This window comes from Anas acuta, chromosome 2 (assembly GCF_963932015.1).
Source record: "Anas acuta chromosome 2, bAnaAcu1.1, whole genome shotgun sequence".
NCBI lineage: Eukaryota > Metazoa > Chordata > Aves > Anseriformes > Anatidae > Anas > Anas acuta.
Genome location: NC_088980.1, coordinates 1132155 through 1145795, shown reverse-complemented (window position 1 = coordinate 1145795; position 13641 = coordinate 1132155). Strand labels below are relative to the sequence as shown.

General features: G+C 50.9%; 1 protein-coding gene across 13 annotated transcripts in view; it reads right to left on the bottom strand.

Annotated features, from left to right (window-relative positions):
- MAP4 (microtubule associated protein 4) overlaps window positions 1–13641 on the bottom strand; it is a 139131-nt gene that overhangs the window by 19621 nt on the left and 105869 nt on the right. For 12 of the 13 annotated variants that reach the window (XM_068673130.1, XM_068673137.1, XM_068673141.1 and 9 more), the window contains 2 exons: window positions 2091–2191; window positions 966–1178 (listed from right to left, as the gene is read on the bottom strand). In XM_068673130.1, coding sequence (XP_068529231.1) covers window positions 966–1178; window positions 2091–2191 — 314 coding nt within the window. The remainder of the gene's footprint in view (window positions 1–965; window positions 1179–2090; window positions 2192–13641) is intronic. The other variant, XM_068673140.1, reaches the window with a different exon arrangement.

Here is a 13641-nt window from a genome sequence, read left to right as displayed (position 1 = left end):
AATAGTTTTTAATATTCCCTTCCAAATTTCAGTTTTTCTGCTACATGAGAACTTGGATGTAAAGAATCATGAACAGAAAGGTCTTCTGACTAGAGCTAAAGAAAGACCCAGATAAGACCTCAGCCAATGTATCTCAAGCAGACATAAGAGGTGAAATAATTTCATGTGTCAAGCTCAGTGAGAGCAGAAAATTCGTCTTAGCATCAATATGATTCCAGGCAAGAGCTGATTACATTTCTACAGTGTTTAAACTCGCAGGGGCAGGGGAGGGATGCTCCACACGCCCAGGACCTAGCTGCAGATCTGCACAATGCAGAAAGGTCACGGAGTCGGTGTAGGGAAAACGCAAGGGACATTTCCCATTCCCATTGCACGTGGATACCTCCCTGAGCGTTAAGATGGGACACTAAAAATTGTGCACAAAGCTTCTTGCTGGAGAGTTACGAATCTCCAACATTTCCTAAGCACACACATGTTATTATGAGTTATCTCTCTACAGTTTTTATTATGGCCAGACACCATAAAGGGACAATCACTGGGCAACACTGACGTGTTCACACTGATTTTTCCCCCTCAATATTAATACAAAAGCTCTTTACTTCGCTTTCCCATGCTCTTGTCAGGATTTAACAGTTATCCTGGGTTTGCAGCATATCTATATTTTAGAAAACCCTCCTTTAGGAATGGTGAGGCATCAAGAAATATCTCGTGTATTTGACAGTCCCACAAGTCAAGTTTCATTTTCTCCTTCGTGGTGACACAATTAAATGCCTGGGACCCGAGGCTGTAAGTGGGTTAGAGGAAGCTGATACCAATAACTGTGTGTGTCTTGCAGTGAATCACGTTCATTATCCTATCCTCCTATGTTTAGCACCAGAATTTTTTGACTTCTGGGTAAAAGAGCTGGTAGGCTAACATGTAACTACGGTCTTGGAGCTCCCGCACAAAAGCAAAGAATCTCTTACCTTTGGTTTAGGCTCTTTTGTAGTTAAGGTGGAGGGCCGTGTAGTACTGGTGGCTGGGCGTTTAGGAGCAGTGGCTGAAGTAGGACCTGCAGTAGGGCTCGTGGGCTTTTTGTTTTGGGCGGGTGCGGCAGAGGCTGGCCGCTTGGGGCTGGTGGCGGGCAGAGGCCTGGCTTTCGTTGCCGCAGGCTTTGCTGATGGTGTGGCTGCTGCAGGCTTTATGGTTTTTCAAAAAAAAAGCAAAATCCGGCGGAACAAAAGGAAAAACACAACAAAAAGTAGCGCATTGTAAACCAAAACGTCAAGCTGCAAGAACACGGAAATGATACGTAAAATGAAAGGAAAACTTGGCTTTCTGTTTTCTGAGCACAGCGGAAAGATCACAACGAAGCAGCTCCGGTGCCTTCGGAGCCCAGTGGAGCTCTGCCACTCAATTCAAAGGGAACGGGATTTATTCCAGCAACATCCAAAGCAACAGAAGGAATCGCTGGTAAAGCTGGGATTAGTAATGGGGTGCTCCTGGCCATCCAGTGCCGCATGCAGTAACCAGGACACTGCTTTCCAATTACATGCACACAACGGATTGCAGGCTCTAAATCCTCGCCTGATCAGCGCCAGGGGTCACACCAGCAGTGCCTGCGAGGGGACCAAGCACCCCCAGCCCCTACCCCTACTCTAACTTGGAGAATTTGGGCTTGGTTTTGTTAAATGCTGCATGCTTCTTAGGCAGGTCTCTCTTATTTCACAAACAGCCCCAAAATAAGAGGTTACCAGGTCCTGAGCAGGACCTCTCAGTGCTGTCTGCAATGCAAATAATGTCTTATAAACAGCTAGAAGTGTATCAGTATAGCAGAAATATTACGATGTCTTCTATTTCTATACCACAGATACCAACCAGAGCATTACTTTAAATAAAAGCCTACCAAGAATTCATGAAATCCATTTTCAGCCAAATTTGCTGCAGCCTGCCTTGTTTACAGCTCCCTAACTGAATGCCTTTGTTCCAGCAAAGTGGCTCGCAAATGGCAGCTCAGAAAAGAGAACTCGTGTCGCCGTGGCTTAAGAAGCAGAAAAGCTGGCAAATAAAAACTGCAGAAGCAAACAGGCTCAACGTGAACCCATGCCTACCTTTGTCTTCTTCTCAGGGCTGGGAGGAAGCTCTTTGTTTGGAGGCGCTGTGATATCGTTCCCTGTCACGGCTTCAGCTGCTTTGGGCTCTTCGGGTTTTGCTGGTAAAAAAAAATAAAACGAATGGAGACTTAAGTTTGAGCTTTTTCGTTTGCTTGGTTTGTTTGTTTTACTTTTTCTCCCTTATTATTCAATGCTGTAACAAGAGGTGAGGCAACAAGGCAGTTAGGGGTTGGCTATTTCTGGAAGAATTTCCCCCAAATCAGAACATTCAGAGGAAGAAAAATTTCATCCAGATGCCATTAGCATCCCATTACTCAGCTGACGAAGGAAAGAAAGGCAGCAGCTGAAGGAAGCCTCTGGTTTAATTAAAAATAGCAAACTTCCCCATCTCTCAAGCTGGTAAAATCAATCGTTGGAATATGAACAGTGCAGCTCTGGCTTCTGAGAGCTTTCACACCACGACTGTTACCTTGAAGCAGGGCGCTATTTTCGGGCTGGCCCTACCACTTCTGGCTTTTCTTCCAGAGGGCAGCAGCAGCACGGGGACCTCAGCCTGCCACGGAATTGGTGAGCGTGGGGTGCACGGTGCCATGCTGCTGCACACGGTGATTTGCAGAGCAAAGCCCAGGGGTGGTTCAGGTTTTCTCAGCGATTGCTGGGGTTTTGTCATCGCCCCGAAGGGTTTTGTGCCGGGCAGGGAGCAGTGAACGCAGCGTGGGAGCCACAACCGCCTCCTCCATCACCTGGAACCTCGTTAAGGCTGATGGTGGATTGTCCAGCTGGCAGCAAAAGGCTAACAACCGCCTGCCCCCCGAGGTAAAACGACACAACACGACAGGACTCAGAGCAGCAGCTCCCCAGGTTTCATCCCCAGCTCCCTGGGGCTGCTGAGGACCTACAGCAGCACCCAGGGGACCCTCAGCACAACTCCCCGGCGGGCAGCGCGGTGGCACCGGCCACCAGCCGTGACCCTCGAGGCTCCTGGCAGATCTGAGAAGGGCACGGAGCTACCAGCCCATCACACATCTCTTCCTTTTCCCCTTGTCATCGGGGCACTAAAACAAAGCCAGTGTTGGGTGTTTCTGTCTCGAACAAGGCAGCGGATTGTTGTGCCGCAGCGCATGATGAGGGCTCACCAGACAATGGCGCAGCGACTCCAACAGTAGCAGGTTGTTTTGAGCACCCTTTGAAAATTGCTGTTTCTGTCTTACATTTTCTCGCTTGCCAGCCTTGAAGGGAGAGCCTCAAAGCACAGTTCAGCCCTGCTACGGACTCCATTGTTGAACCAAGCAGAATAAAACCCTCCTCCTGCCCGGGCGATGCTCAGCAGCACAGCGATTTTGCTCTCGTTGATTTATTTATTTTTTCTGACTTGGGACAAGTTTAGCAGCTTTCTCATCCTCATATTGCATTAACCTCTTCCTAGTCATGGCTCCCAAGTCACCTGAAATGTTTTGCAGCACTGTGCTTCATGCCTTTTGCATACAAAAAAAGAGTTATAAAAAAAAAAAACAAGCACTAAAATGTCCAGGCTGGCTGCTAGCTTTAATGCAGAATTATTAAGGGGCATTCACGTTCATCTAGAAAGTCCTTTTTTGGTAGCTAATCTATATCGGCTCCTCTCTGCTGCTCTTCTCCACCGAATCTCAATAAACCTTTATGCTCTCCCTCATTTAACTTGTCAATTTTATCTACAGCAACGCCAGAAAGAGCGACTGGCGTGGACAGATCCTGCTGCTGAGCAGCCACCTCCTTTCTGCCCATTCAGTGCTTCCGTGCCTGGAGATTTGATTTTGGGGAGCTTAATTTGGAATCCTGCTTGTCTCAAATACAAAGACACGAGGTCACTTGTCCTTGATTGGAAATCACCTCTCAACTGTTATTGTTATCAGATGGTGGTGGAGGCGAAATCAGCAGCACCACCAAACCTCTCGCACCCCGCAGCCCCAGCGATGTGCCGGCTCAGGAAGCCTCAAGCAGCTTCTTGGAAACCCTGAGCGCAGCTTCAGGATTTAAACTCGGCAGCTTCCTTGTTTGTGATCGAATGAGAAGATGAAATTCGTGGTATTTCACACTACCTTGTCCAACACAGGGTTTTTGGAGGTACAACCTCACTGGACACACAAAGGAACTGACCCGAGTGGATGGAGGGTCTGTAAGACGAACAAGATTTTTCCTTTTAATGGGAACATATAAATGATGGATGCCAGGACTGCTGGGGGAAGCTTGCTGCCTCGGAGGGCTGCAGGATGCTACGCAGCTCCCTTCTGAAGCCCAGGAGCCTGTGCACAACCCCAAGGGACTTCAGAGGGGTCAGTTCTGTGCTGCCTCGATGCGAGCCACAGCCCCGTGTGCTCCCCGGGTGATTACGAGGTGCTCGCTCCCACACAGAGCGGAGAACGGCCTGGGAAAGATGTGCTAGCTGCAGGACATTGCGTTGGGAAAAGCTGCCAAATCTTAATCAAATTTGCTCATTAGTCTGCAAGAATTATTGAAGAGACTTTTCAGCCTGCCCGTTCCCCCAAGCACGGCAACAGACCTCGGAGAGGTATTTCGAGGACATCTTGCTCCGAGCTGGGACAGCGACCGCTGTGCCAGGGGCAGGAGGAAGGGGCTTGAGGGAGAAACGTGTCCAGTTTCCAGAACTGGGTCCAGTTCTGGGCTCCCCGGTACAAAAAAGACGGGGATCTCTTGGAAGGAGCCCAGGCAGTTCTGCACCAACACGCGAAAGAAATTCTTCCCGGTGAGGGTGACGGGGCACTGGGACAGGCTGCCCAGGGAGGTTTTGCAGGCATCAATTAGGAGTGAGCAAACCCGATAAGCTGTGCTGATGTTTCCTCTGCAGTCATATCGGGTGTCCTTCGGAGGTCCCTGGGGCCGGCCGTGGTGCTGCGGGGTGTAGGGACCCCCCGGCAGCCTGCTGACCCCACGGGGCTTCGGGGCTTCGTGTGTATGGAGCGGGTGATGGAGCCTCTGGGAGGTGTTGGACAAAACTGTTACTGGGTGAAGGACCCAGCAAAGGCAACGTGGTGCTCGGATAAAAGTGAGGTCAGTGGGAGCACGAGTCCTAGCAAACACGGAGCAGCGACTTCTCAGGGGCTGTAAAAAGAGGATGCTCTGTGCCAAAGGATGATGCTCGGAAATACAGGCTTTGGGTCCTTGCTATAAAAAGGGAGATGCTGTTCCTTTAGGTCAGGAAAATTACAAAGAGAGAACTTGTCCCACACTATCAGGGCAAGCCATGAAGAGCACGGAGGAGGAGGTTTACACAAAGCAGTCAAAGGACTGATGTGTTTAAGACAAATCTTTTCCCACCAAAGAACAGACCGGAGAGCAGCTACTTTGCCATTGTTTTAAGACCAAAACTGTCCTCCAAGGCTCAGTTTTAATTTTTTAACACTGTTCTATGGTTGCTTATATACAGCACACGAGAACAGCTTCTGACGGAGCCCCCGAGCGTATCTCACACTTAGTCATTCAGCCCCAGCCCGTGCTACCGCACCTACGGAACACCAAGTCACAAGCTCCTGATGTGCAGCTCCTCCTGTGGTTAGCTCTCCTTTCAGGAGACTTCCTCTCCTTAGAAAACAGGTTAGGAAATTGAATCACAGAGCCACAGATGGGTCAGTGTGGGACCTCAAAGCCCCCAGCCCCATCCAGCCTGGCCTTGGGCACTGCCAGGGATGGGGCACCCCCAGCTCCTGGGGATCTTGATGGAGTTTTCCGGATGCTAATGGGGGATCTTCCTCAAAAGCAGCACCAAATGGTGGCGAAAGTCATCGTAATCTGAAAAGAGAAGAGCTGGGCAGTGGGAAATGACAGCGTGGGTGATGTTCAGCTGGTGGAGGAGGAAGGCAGGACGAGGCGCCCCGCTCCTTCCAGCTGGCCCAGGTGCCAACTGCCCATACGGACAGCTCGGGCAATGCTTCAGGTTTTTAACCTTGGCTCGTCACTCGGAAGGCAATTATACCTCTTGGGAGAGCTCAGCATCACCTCCAGGTCCTGCCGGGTCGGGCTGCTTGTGACCAGCAGCTTCCCAGAGCAAGGGAAAGGTTTTTCAACACGAGGGAGCTCAAACAGAGGCCCAGGAGCACTGCGTGCTCTCCATCGCTGGAGACTTGCAGACCTTGCAAGGGACAGATGTGGCCCTGGAGCTACGTGACCTACTTAGGCGTGATCTTGAGTCTGGGGTTAAAGCAGAGACCTCCGGAGCCCTGCTCCGATCTGAATGACTGTTACGGCATTGTAGAGGAGGATGCCCACGCCATACGCAGTTAATCATATGTCTCCTTGAAACCAGGAGCTGTTTATGAATAGAGTAACCATATATAGTTTTCCGAACCATAAGGAAAAGAAAAAAAAATCCCCCGTTCTCCAAAATAAATCCCTCTCAGCAGCCTGTGACTCACAATCTAGGGACTACCCGATCTGGAGGGGATGGCTCTAAGTTTTCCATGAGCTTCTCCACCAGCTTTTTAGGCAAAGCAATCATTTAATATTAGAACGACGGAAGAACGCAGGTTGGGAGGGATGCCTGGAGGTCACTCAGCCCAATTCCCGACTCGAACCAGGCTCAAACTGCACCAGATTGCTCAGGACGTGGCTCGGTTGTGTCCCGAGCACCCCCGGGAGCGCCTGCTGTTACTGGCATTTGACGACCCACATTCTTACACCGGAAAAACCAAACAGACTTTTCCTGTTCACAGTTTCTGTCATTCACGATACAATTTGTGTCATTCATAGGCAATCTCACACCCATCCCTTCCCCAAGTCCTCTCTGTTCTAGGATTGAAAGTTAAGTTATTCAGCCGCTCTCCGTGTGAATTTCTCTAGCGTGATGCCTTTGTTTATCACCTTTTGAAGTCGACTACAACCTTTTTGAGGCAGAGGACAAGAAGATTTGCATGTTGTATTCAGAACAGAAAGGTGTAAAGCATCGAGAAACTGATGCAATTGTTTCCCCAGTTTGATCTCCTTTCCTTTCTGAACTCCCACAATTTCATCTGCCGAAGGAAAGCCACACAAAAGCATCCTTATGACATCCACAATTACAAAATCCCCACAACAGCAGCATTATTGCTCCTCCTCAGCCAGTGCAGGAACAAACCCGTGAGGGTTCCAGCTCGTGCTACGTGACCGAGCGGGAACACAAGGGGAGCACACACCGACCTCCGGCCTTTCAGGGCCCTTCACGAGCAGTGTAGCTGGGGCAGATTTGTCCCAAAAGCTGTTAGGGTATGTGAAAAAAATAAATAAATCGGACGCTAAATCTGAGAAGCTTTACAGGTTGTGTTTCCTTCCCTGAAAAAGTAAAATTAGGGAAAAGTACACAGGAGCATCTTTTTAAAGTTACACCACGCAACCGCACGGTTTTATGAATGATGGACCTCGTGCAGAACAAAACCCACGGGCATGTATCTCTCATGTGCCACGCCACAGCTCACTCAAGAACTGGCACTCCCCAAAATTCATTCTACACGTCAAAAGGAACAGGTGAAGACCCCTCTGTAATGTGACTTAAGTGCCAGCATCTTCTCCCATCTTCTGCTGCTGTGCTAAGCAAAAGCCCAAGAGCAGAAGTGCAGATTGGTGGTAGGGGGAATTATTTATTATTATTATTTATTATTATTATTTATTATTATTACCACGCAGCTGGAAGATTATGAATGTTAGGTCTTGCTTTCCTTTCTTCCCTTCTGTTGACTCGTTAAAGGAGCATTTCAGCTCCCTGAGAGCACAGCACCTCAGTCCCCTCTCCTCCCACCCTTCCCATTTGCTTCCCCTTACTGGGGTCTGCACTGTACCTTCCTGGCACCAAGGCTCTGCCCGAGGTCGGCTCGTTGCAGGCTTGGAGCTGGCCGTGGATTTGCAGCTGCGTTCAAACGCGGCGGTGAATGAGGCCACACGCTCATCCTCCATATCCCCAGCAAGGGAGATTGGGCAGGCTAAGCCGAACTAAAACATCATTCACTGCACCAGCTCCGTAATTCTCGTAAGGATTAGAGTCATCAGCAGCAAATCCATTAAGAGAAATAGATTAAGCAATAAGGCAATGACCATCTTTACTCTCCCTCTTCAGCGTAAACAACCTTGGAAACAAAACCAGACCACGCTCAGCGCTGCCTCTGCCCAGATGTTGGCTTCTTGTTCACCCATCCTCCTCCAGCAGGAGCTGCTTCATCGCAAAACTCACCCAGTTAAAGCCTTTCTGTCGGAGGTTCTTAAGACAAAACTATCTACAAAGATACCAAGTCTCAATTTAAGCAGAAATACAGCCCGATCTGCTGTCCCCTCTCCAGAGAAAGCTAAACAAAATGTCTCCTGCCTGACCCAGACACAGGACAGGTCAGCGTTTTCTTTGGCACAGAATGAAACTCCAGCAACTTGTAGGTTTTGGCTGATTATCAGGAATCGAGGAACAGGCCCAGATATTCTCCTGGCCTGCATCTCATAAGCCCAGGTTGATTTGTTAAGGCTATTTTTGACCTGGGAAGGGAAGTCCTAAATCAGAGTGTCCTGTATCACAGAAGTCCTAAATCAGACACTGCAGTCAGGTGTTTATTTAGAGTAGCTCACACACATTCTGACTGTAATGTTGTGCTAAAAAATTGATGCTGGACATGAAAAAAGCTGGAACTCGTATTCCTGTCTGTCCCTGAGACTGCTCCAGATGTTGGAGAAGTCTGAGAGCGCTTCAAAGTGACAGCCAAGGTTTGGGCATGCCTGGGACAGGGGATCCCGGGCATCCCTTCAGGTACCATAAATGTGCAACTGCAATCCTCCTGCTCCAAGTGCAAAAGCATTTCAAGCAGGATCCCGTCTCTGAGCTGAGCACACGGATAAGATATCACCGGTGATGCAGCCAGGCCCGTGTCACACTCCTGCACCTCCCTCCCCTGCAGCCCTTTGTTTCTTTTCTCATCAGAAGCCTGATTTCATCTGGCAAGGAACCTTGTAACAGGTAACATCACTGGAACGAGTATCAGGAATTCGTTACAAGGTGCTTGGGCTGAGTTTTCCTAATCCCGTAATGAACTTTCATCTATTTAAGGTGGGGCGATGGGCTTCCCACCCTCACCCCGCAGTGACTCCAGTCTCAGGTTCTACATTTACCTCAACCATGACCCAACGAAGTGTGCTGCTGCAAAACACCACGGGAGATTGAGAATTGATGTCGGGTTGCACACCTTGCTTACAGATCTCGATGGAGAAGGGGTCAGGAAACCAGGACAATTTTCCCGATGCGTGTATCGGGCTACTGAGTAACCGAGAGGCGACGGTCTCGGCTGAATTTGGTCCAACGGTGCCTGGAATCTCTGATATTTCAGAGTGAAAAGTATTTGAACTTGGAGAAGAATCAAAAAAAAAGAGAACAGGCAGAAGGCAAAGGCAGTGGGGAACCACGTCGTTTCTGTGAGACCATCGGAGCTGACATTTTAGGTATGTGCAAGAAATCACACAAGAAAAACACAACGCCGACGTGAATCGAATCTATTGTTAGTGCAGGAAACAATGCGGCCTCTTGTTTGGGGAAGAATCTGCAGTGATTACTGATGGAACAAGGGAGCAGAAACAAGTTCCACGATTCAGCTCTGATCAGTTCAAACCTGCCACCGTGGTCTCTCGCTTCAACTACCTGCCGTGGGTACGCGAGACTCGAACGGGTATTCCATCCTGACAGCCTTTAGACTGACATTTAGCTAGGTGTGCAGTCATCCTACTACCCAACTACCCGTAAAAAATATTGTATGTACAGTTCTAGGTCACCCTAAAACCAGGAGTGGCAGAGGTTTAGCAAAAAACCAACAAAACCCAGAAGAAACCGAGCTGTATAGGGCCGAGGAAAGCTGCTTTGGGCAGCAGTTCTGAGAAACGCCACTCGAGTAATTCCCATCTGCTTGGGCGACTCTTTCAGGAATATCAAGACCAAAGCAAGGAGGCTGCTGGGGATACGAACGGGTAATTGAGCCGTGAATGAAATGCAAAGGGCAGATTTATCATCAGTTCTACACGTACATGTACAGCCTCGGCTGCTTGCCTGGCTGATTAGCGGAGGAGAGGAAGCCGAAGCTCATCGCAAAGTGTGAAGCCTTTCGGAAACATCCAAGGAATTTCTGTCTGTTTCCTTTTGCATTCCGAAAATTCCTTCTCAGCTGCAGATATACAAAGCAAAGCAAACATTTATTGCTTCTGCTGCTGCGTTTCCTTCCAGCAGCAAATAAACCCAGGCTGTTTCTTACCAAGGCAGCACAGGCAACAAAACCAAGCAAACCTGACCAATTCCTACCTGTCGATTTTGGAGAAGGGACTAAAAAAAAGCAGTTACATACAACTCCCACCCCCTTACCTAGGAAAACCTTCGTGCTGCCTGCTAATTCAGCTGTTACCAGACCGGCTCACACCGAGACCTGTGGTTTTAAGGGCTTTAAACAAGCTTTTATAACACAGATCGCGAGAGTGCAAAATTTCCAACCCAAATGCTTAAAAAAGCTCGGTAACATGAACTGGCTGTCTACAGAAAGCAGAAACCACGGAAGACCCAGGCGCTGCTGTCTTTCAGTGACCTTTGCAGTTGAAATCCTTTTTAGTGGTTTTCTGATTTGAAGACCCCACGTACGGGTCCGGGTTTTGCAGAATGGCCGGCCCGGCCGAACCGGGCTTCCTACGTGTCCAGAGCACGAAGCTCCTTGCTAACGACCCCACGGCCTCGCTGCAAACACCCTTGGGTCACGGAACAGATGCCAGCAAAGCCCAACACCGCAGAAATTCCCTAAAACATGGAAGGTGTGCAGCACAAGTACATGGGAGCGTATAGACAGGAGGGGGAACGCCTTTATGCGTGCGTTGGTGGCGATAGGACACGGGGGAATGGTTTTAAATTAAGACGGGTGATTTAGGTTGGAAATTAGGAGAAAGTTTTTCACTTGGAGGGTGCACAGGTTGCTCGGGGAGGTTGTGGATGCTCCAGCCCTGGAGGCGTTCAAGGCCAGGCTGGAGGGGGGCTCTGGGCAGCCTGCTCTAGACGTCTCCGCTCAGGCTCCGGAGGACTGATGTCTGTGATCCGCGACGCGCTGCCACCAAACCTGACACTGCTGCATCTCACGGCTGCCAGAGCGACTCAAAGTCTGCGCACCAAGCAGACCGTGAGGGGCAAGGCAGCTCCGAAATAACCAAGGGGGCTGAGGACAAGCCGTGGCGGCACGCCGGAGCGGGGAGCTCTGCGCTGCCAAAAGCTCTGGAGGCAGGCCCGAGCACGAGCCCTGGAAATTGGAGCATCTTAAAGAAATTATTGGAGAGAAGTGAAAGCCGTGACAGACAGAACATGACTGCATCGAACATGACTACTGATAGCTGGAAGCAAAACGTCGTCAGAGCATCTCCCAGGCTGCCACGCGTCTGGGGCCGACCATTGGGTGTCACCAACACGCCGCCGAAGCAGGAGACCGGCATCTGAGCCCGCAGCGAGCACAGCACTGGCAGCCTCTCTGCTCAACACCCCCAAACCAAGCGTTTCGGAGCTGGACCCGGGCAGCACGTCCCCATGCCCATCAGGTTGTCACCCCCCCCTCCACGTGCCACCACCTCCCGTTTGCCGTAGCGCCCCGGGCCGAGCTCACCGGCCAACTGCACATGAAGTGGTTGGACGCAGGAATCCTCGCGCGTGTCTTTTGTCTTTATTCCCCGACACATTTTCTTTCATCTTCCCGTGAAAGCTCAGGCAACAAAGACAAAGCACGCCGACCCTCCTCACACCCCAAACCTGGGCAAAAAGCAGGTTTTTGGGGGACAGATGCTTGTTCCAGGCTGGAGAAAAGCAAATAACTTCTCTTTTCAGGAATTCTACATCTGGGAAGACAGCCCTCATTCGCCACAGCACCGCCAGGCAGCAGGCCACCACAAATAAAACAATCTGACATTGCCACTGAAGCCCCAGGGGAGGGGAGGATGCGATCAGGAACGGGGAATTGCATTTTGCATCTCAGCACCGAAGTGCTTCGGGAGAGCTTAACTCCAGACACCGTTCTACCCAGGTACTGCTCAGCTCCAACCAACACCGAAGGGTGTAAAAGCTTAACCAAAAAAAAAGGACAATGCTCAGATCTCCGGGGGGGAGAAGCCGCGAGGTTTTAACTTGGCTAACGCCCTCGCTCCTAACAATACGGCCCCGATGCACGCGGGAGGGAGTGGCAGGAGGGTGCAGAACGGAGACCTCTCGCCGTGAGGATGCCACCGGCTTCAGCAGCTATTTTAGGAGCCCAGGAAGCAATTCAGGGCTGCTGCCAAAACAGCTGCTGTGGAGCCAGCCAGGCAATGGTTCTTTATTTCATTTTTGATTTTTTTTCCTCCATTTTTGTCCACCCAGAAACACATCCTTTGTTCTAACTACCGGAACCCGAACTGTGTCAGCCCCGTCAGGTGTGCCGGGCACCCACCCTCCATCCGCAGCCCGAGAAGTCACTCAGCTGCTGGCTGCCTGCTCCCAAGGGAGGTAAAAATTAGCAACATACCATCACGTGGTGAACCTCCTTGCTTGGGAGACGGGGTGCTCTGCACATCGCTGACCTCGATTTCTTTTCTCTCCGGTGGAGCGGTTTTGCTGCCTTCCATCTCGGCGCATTTGCTTTTGGGAGAGTCGGAGCCGGCGGCCCCATCGGGGCCGTTCCTCTTCTCCCCCTTCGCCGCCGCTGCCTCCTCCCTCCCTTTGTCCTGGCCGCTGATTTCAGGGATTTGCTCCAGTTTGCTGTGATACAAGCCCGGGCTGCCCAGCTCCTTCCTGGCCGAGTTGCTGCCGCTGCCCCTCTCCTCTCTCTTCTTGGCAGCCGGCTCCTCGGCCGCCAGGGGCTGGGGTTCCTTCACCACCACCAGGCTGGGCAGCCCCGCGCGGCTCTGCTCCGTGCCCGCTTGCTCTTCTGCCACAGTCATCGACCTCTTCATCGGGGCGGCCGGCTTCCTGGCCGTGGGGCTGGAGCACTGGCTCAGGCTGCTATTAGGAGAGAGCAAACCGGTGGCGACGTCTTCCCTAAGCACCGGCTCGGGGTATTTGTCAGCCAGGTTAAGGGTTAGGGGCACGGATAAGTGCGAGCACTCGGACATTGCACGCCTCATTGCCTTCCTTTGGTGGGCAGCCCTGTTCAGAAAATTGCCGTCGTCTGCACAGCTCAGCTTGTCTTCCATCTCTTCCTCCGTTTCGGTGGCGTTATTAAAGTCACTACTTTTGGAGTCATCTTGGGCGAGCTCCACGGTCGTAGTCGGGGGTTCTGGCTTCGAGGCAGGTAAGGGAGAAGAAAATCCACTCTGCCCGTAGTTGTCGTTAACCACCCCAATTACACAATAGCTGGGGGCTCCATCTTTTTTCCCGGCTGCTTCCTTAGACCCTGAACTGTCAGGCAGGATGGGGTGGAAATTAGGATTCCAGACACTGATCTCCTCCTGTTCCTTCGTGTATTTGCTGGGCTCGCTCTCCGACACGGACAGATTGGGCAGGTTTGGCTCTGGCTGGCACTTGGTCTCCATTCCAGCCTTCCCGGCTGCCTTCTCCTGATCGGTG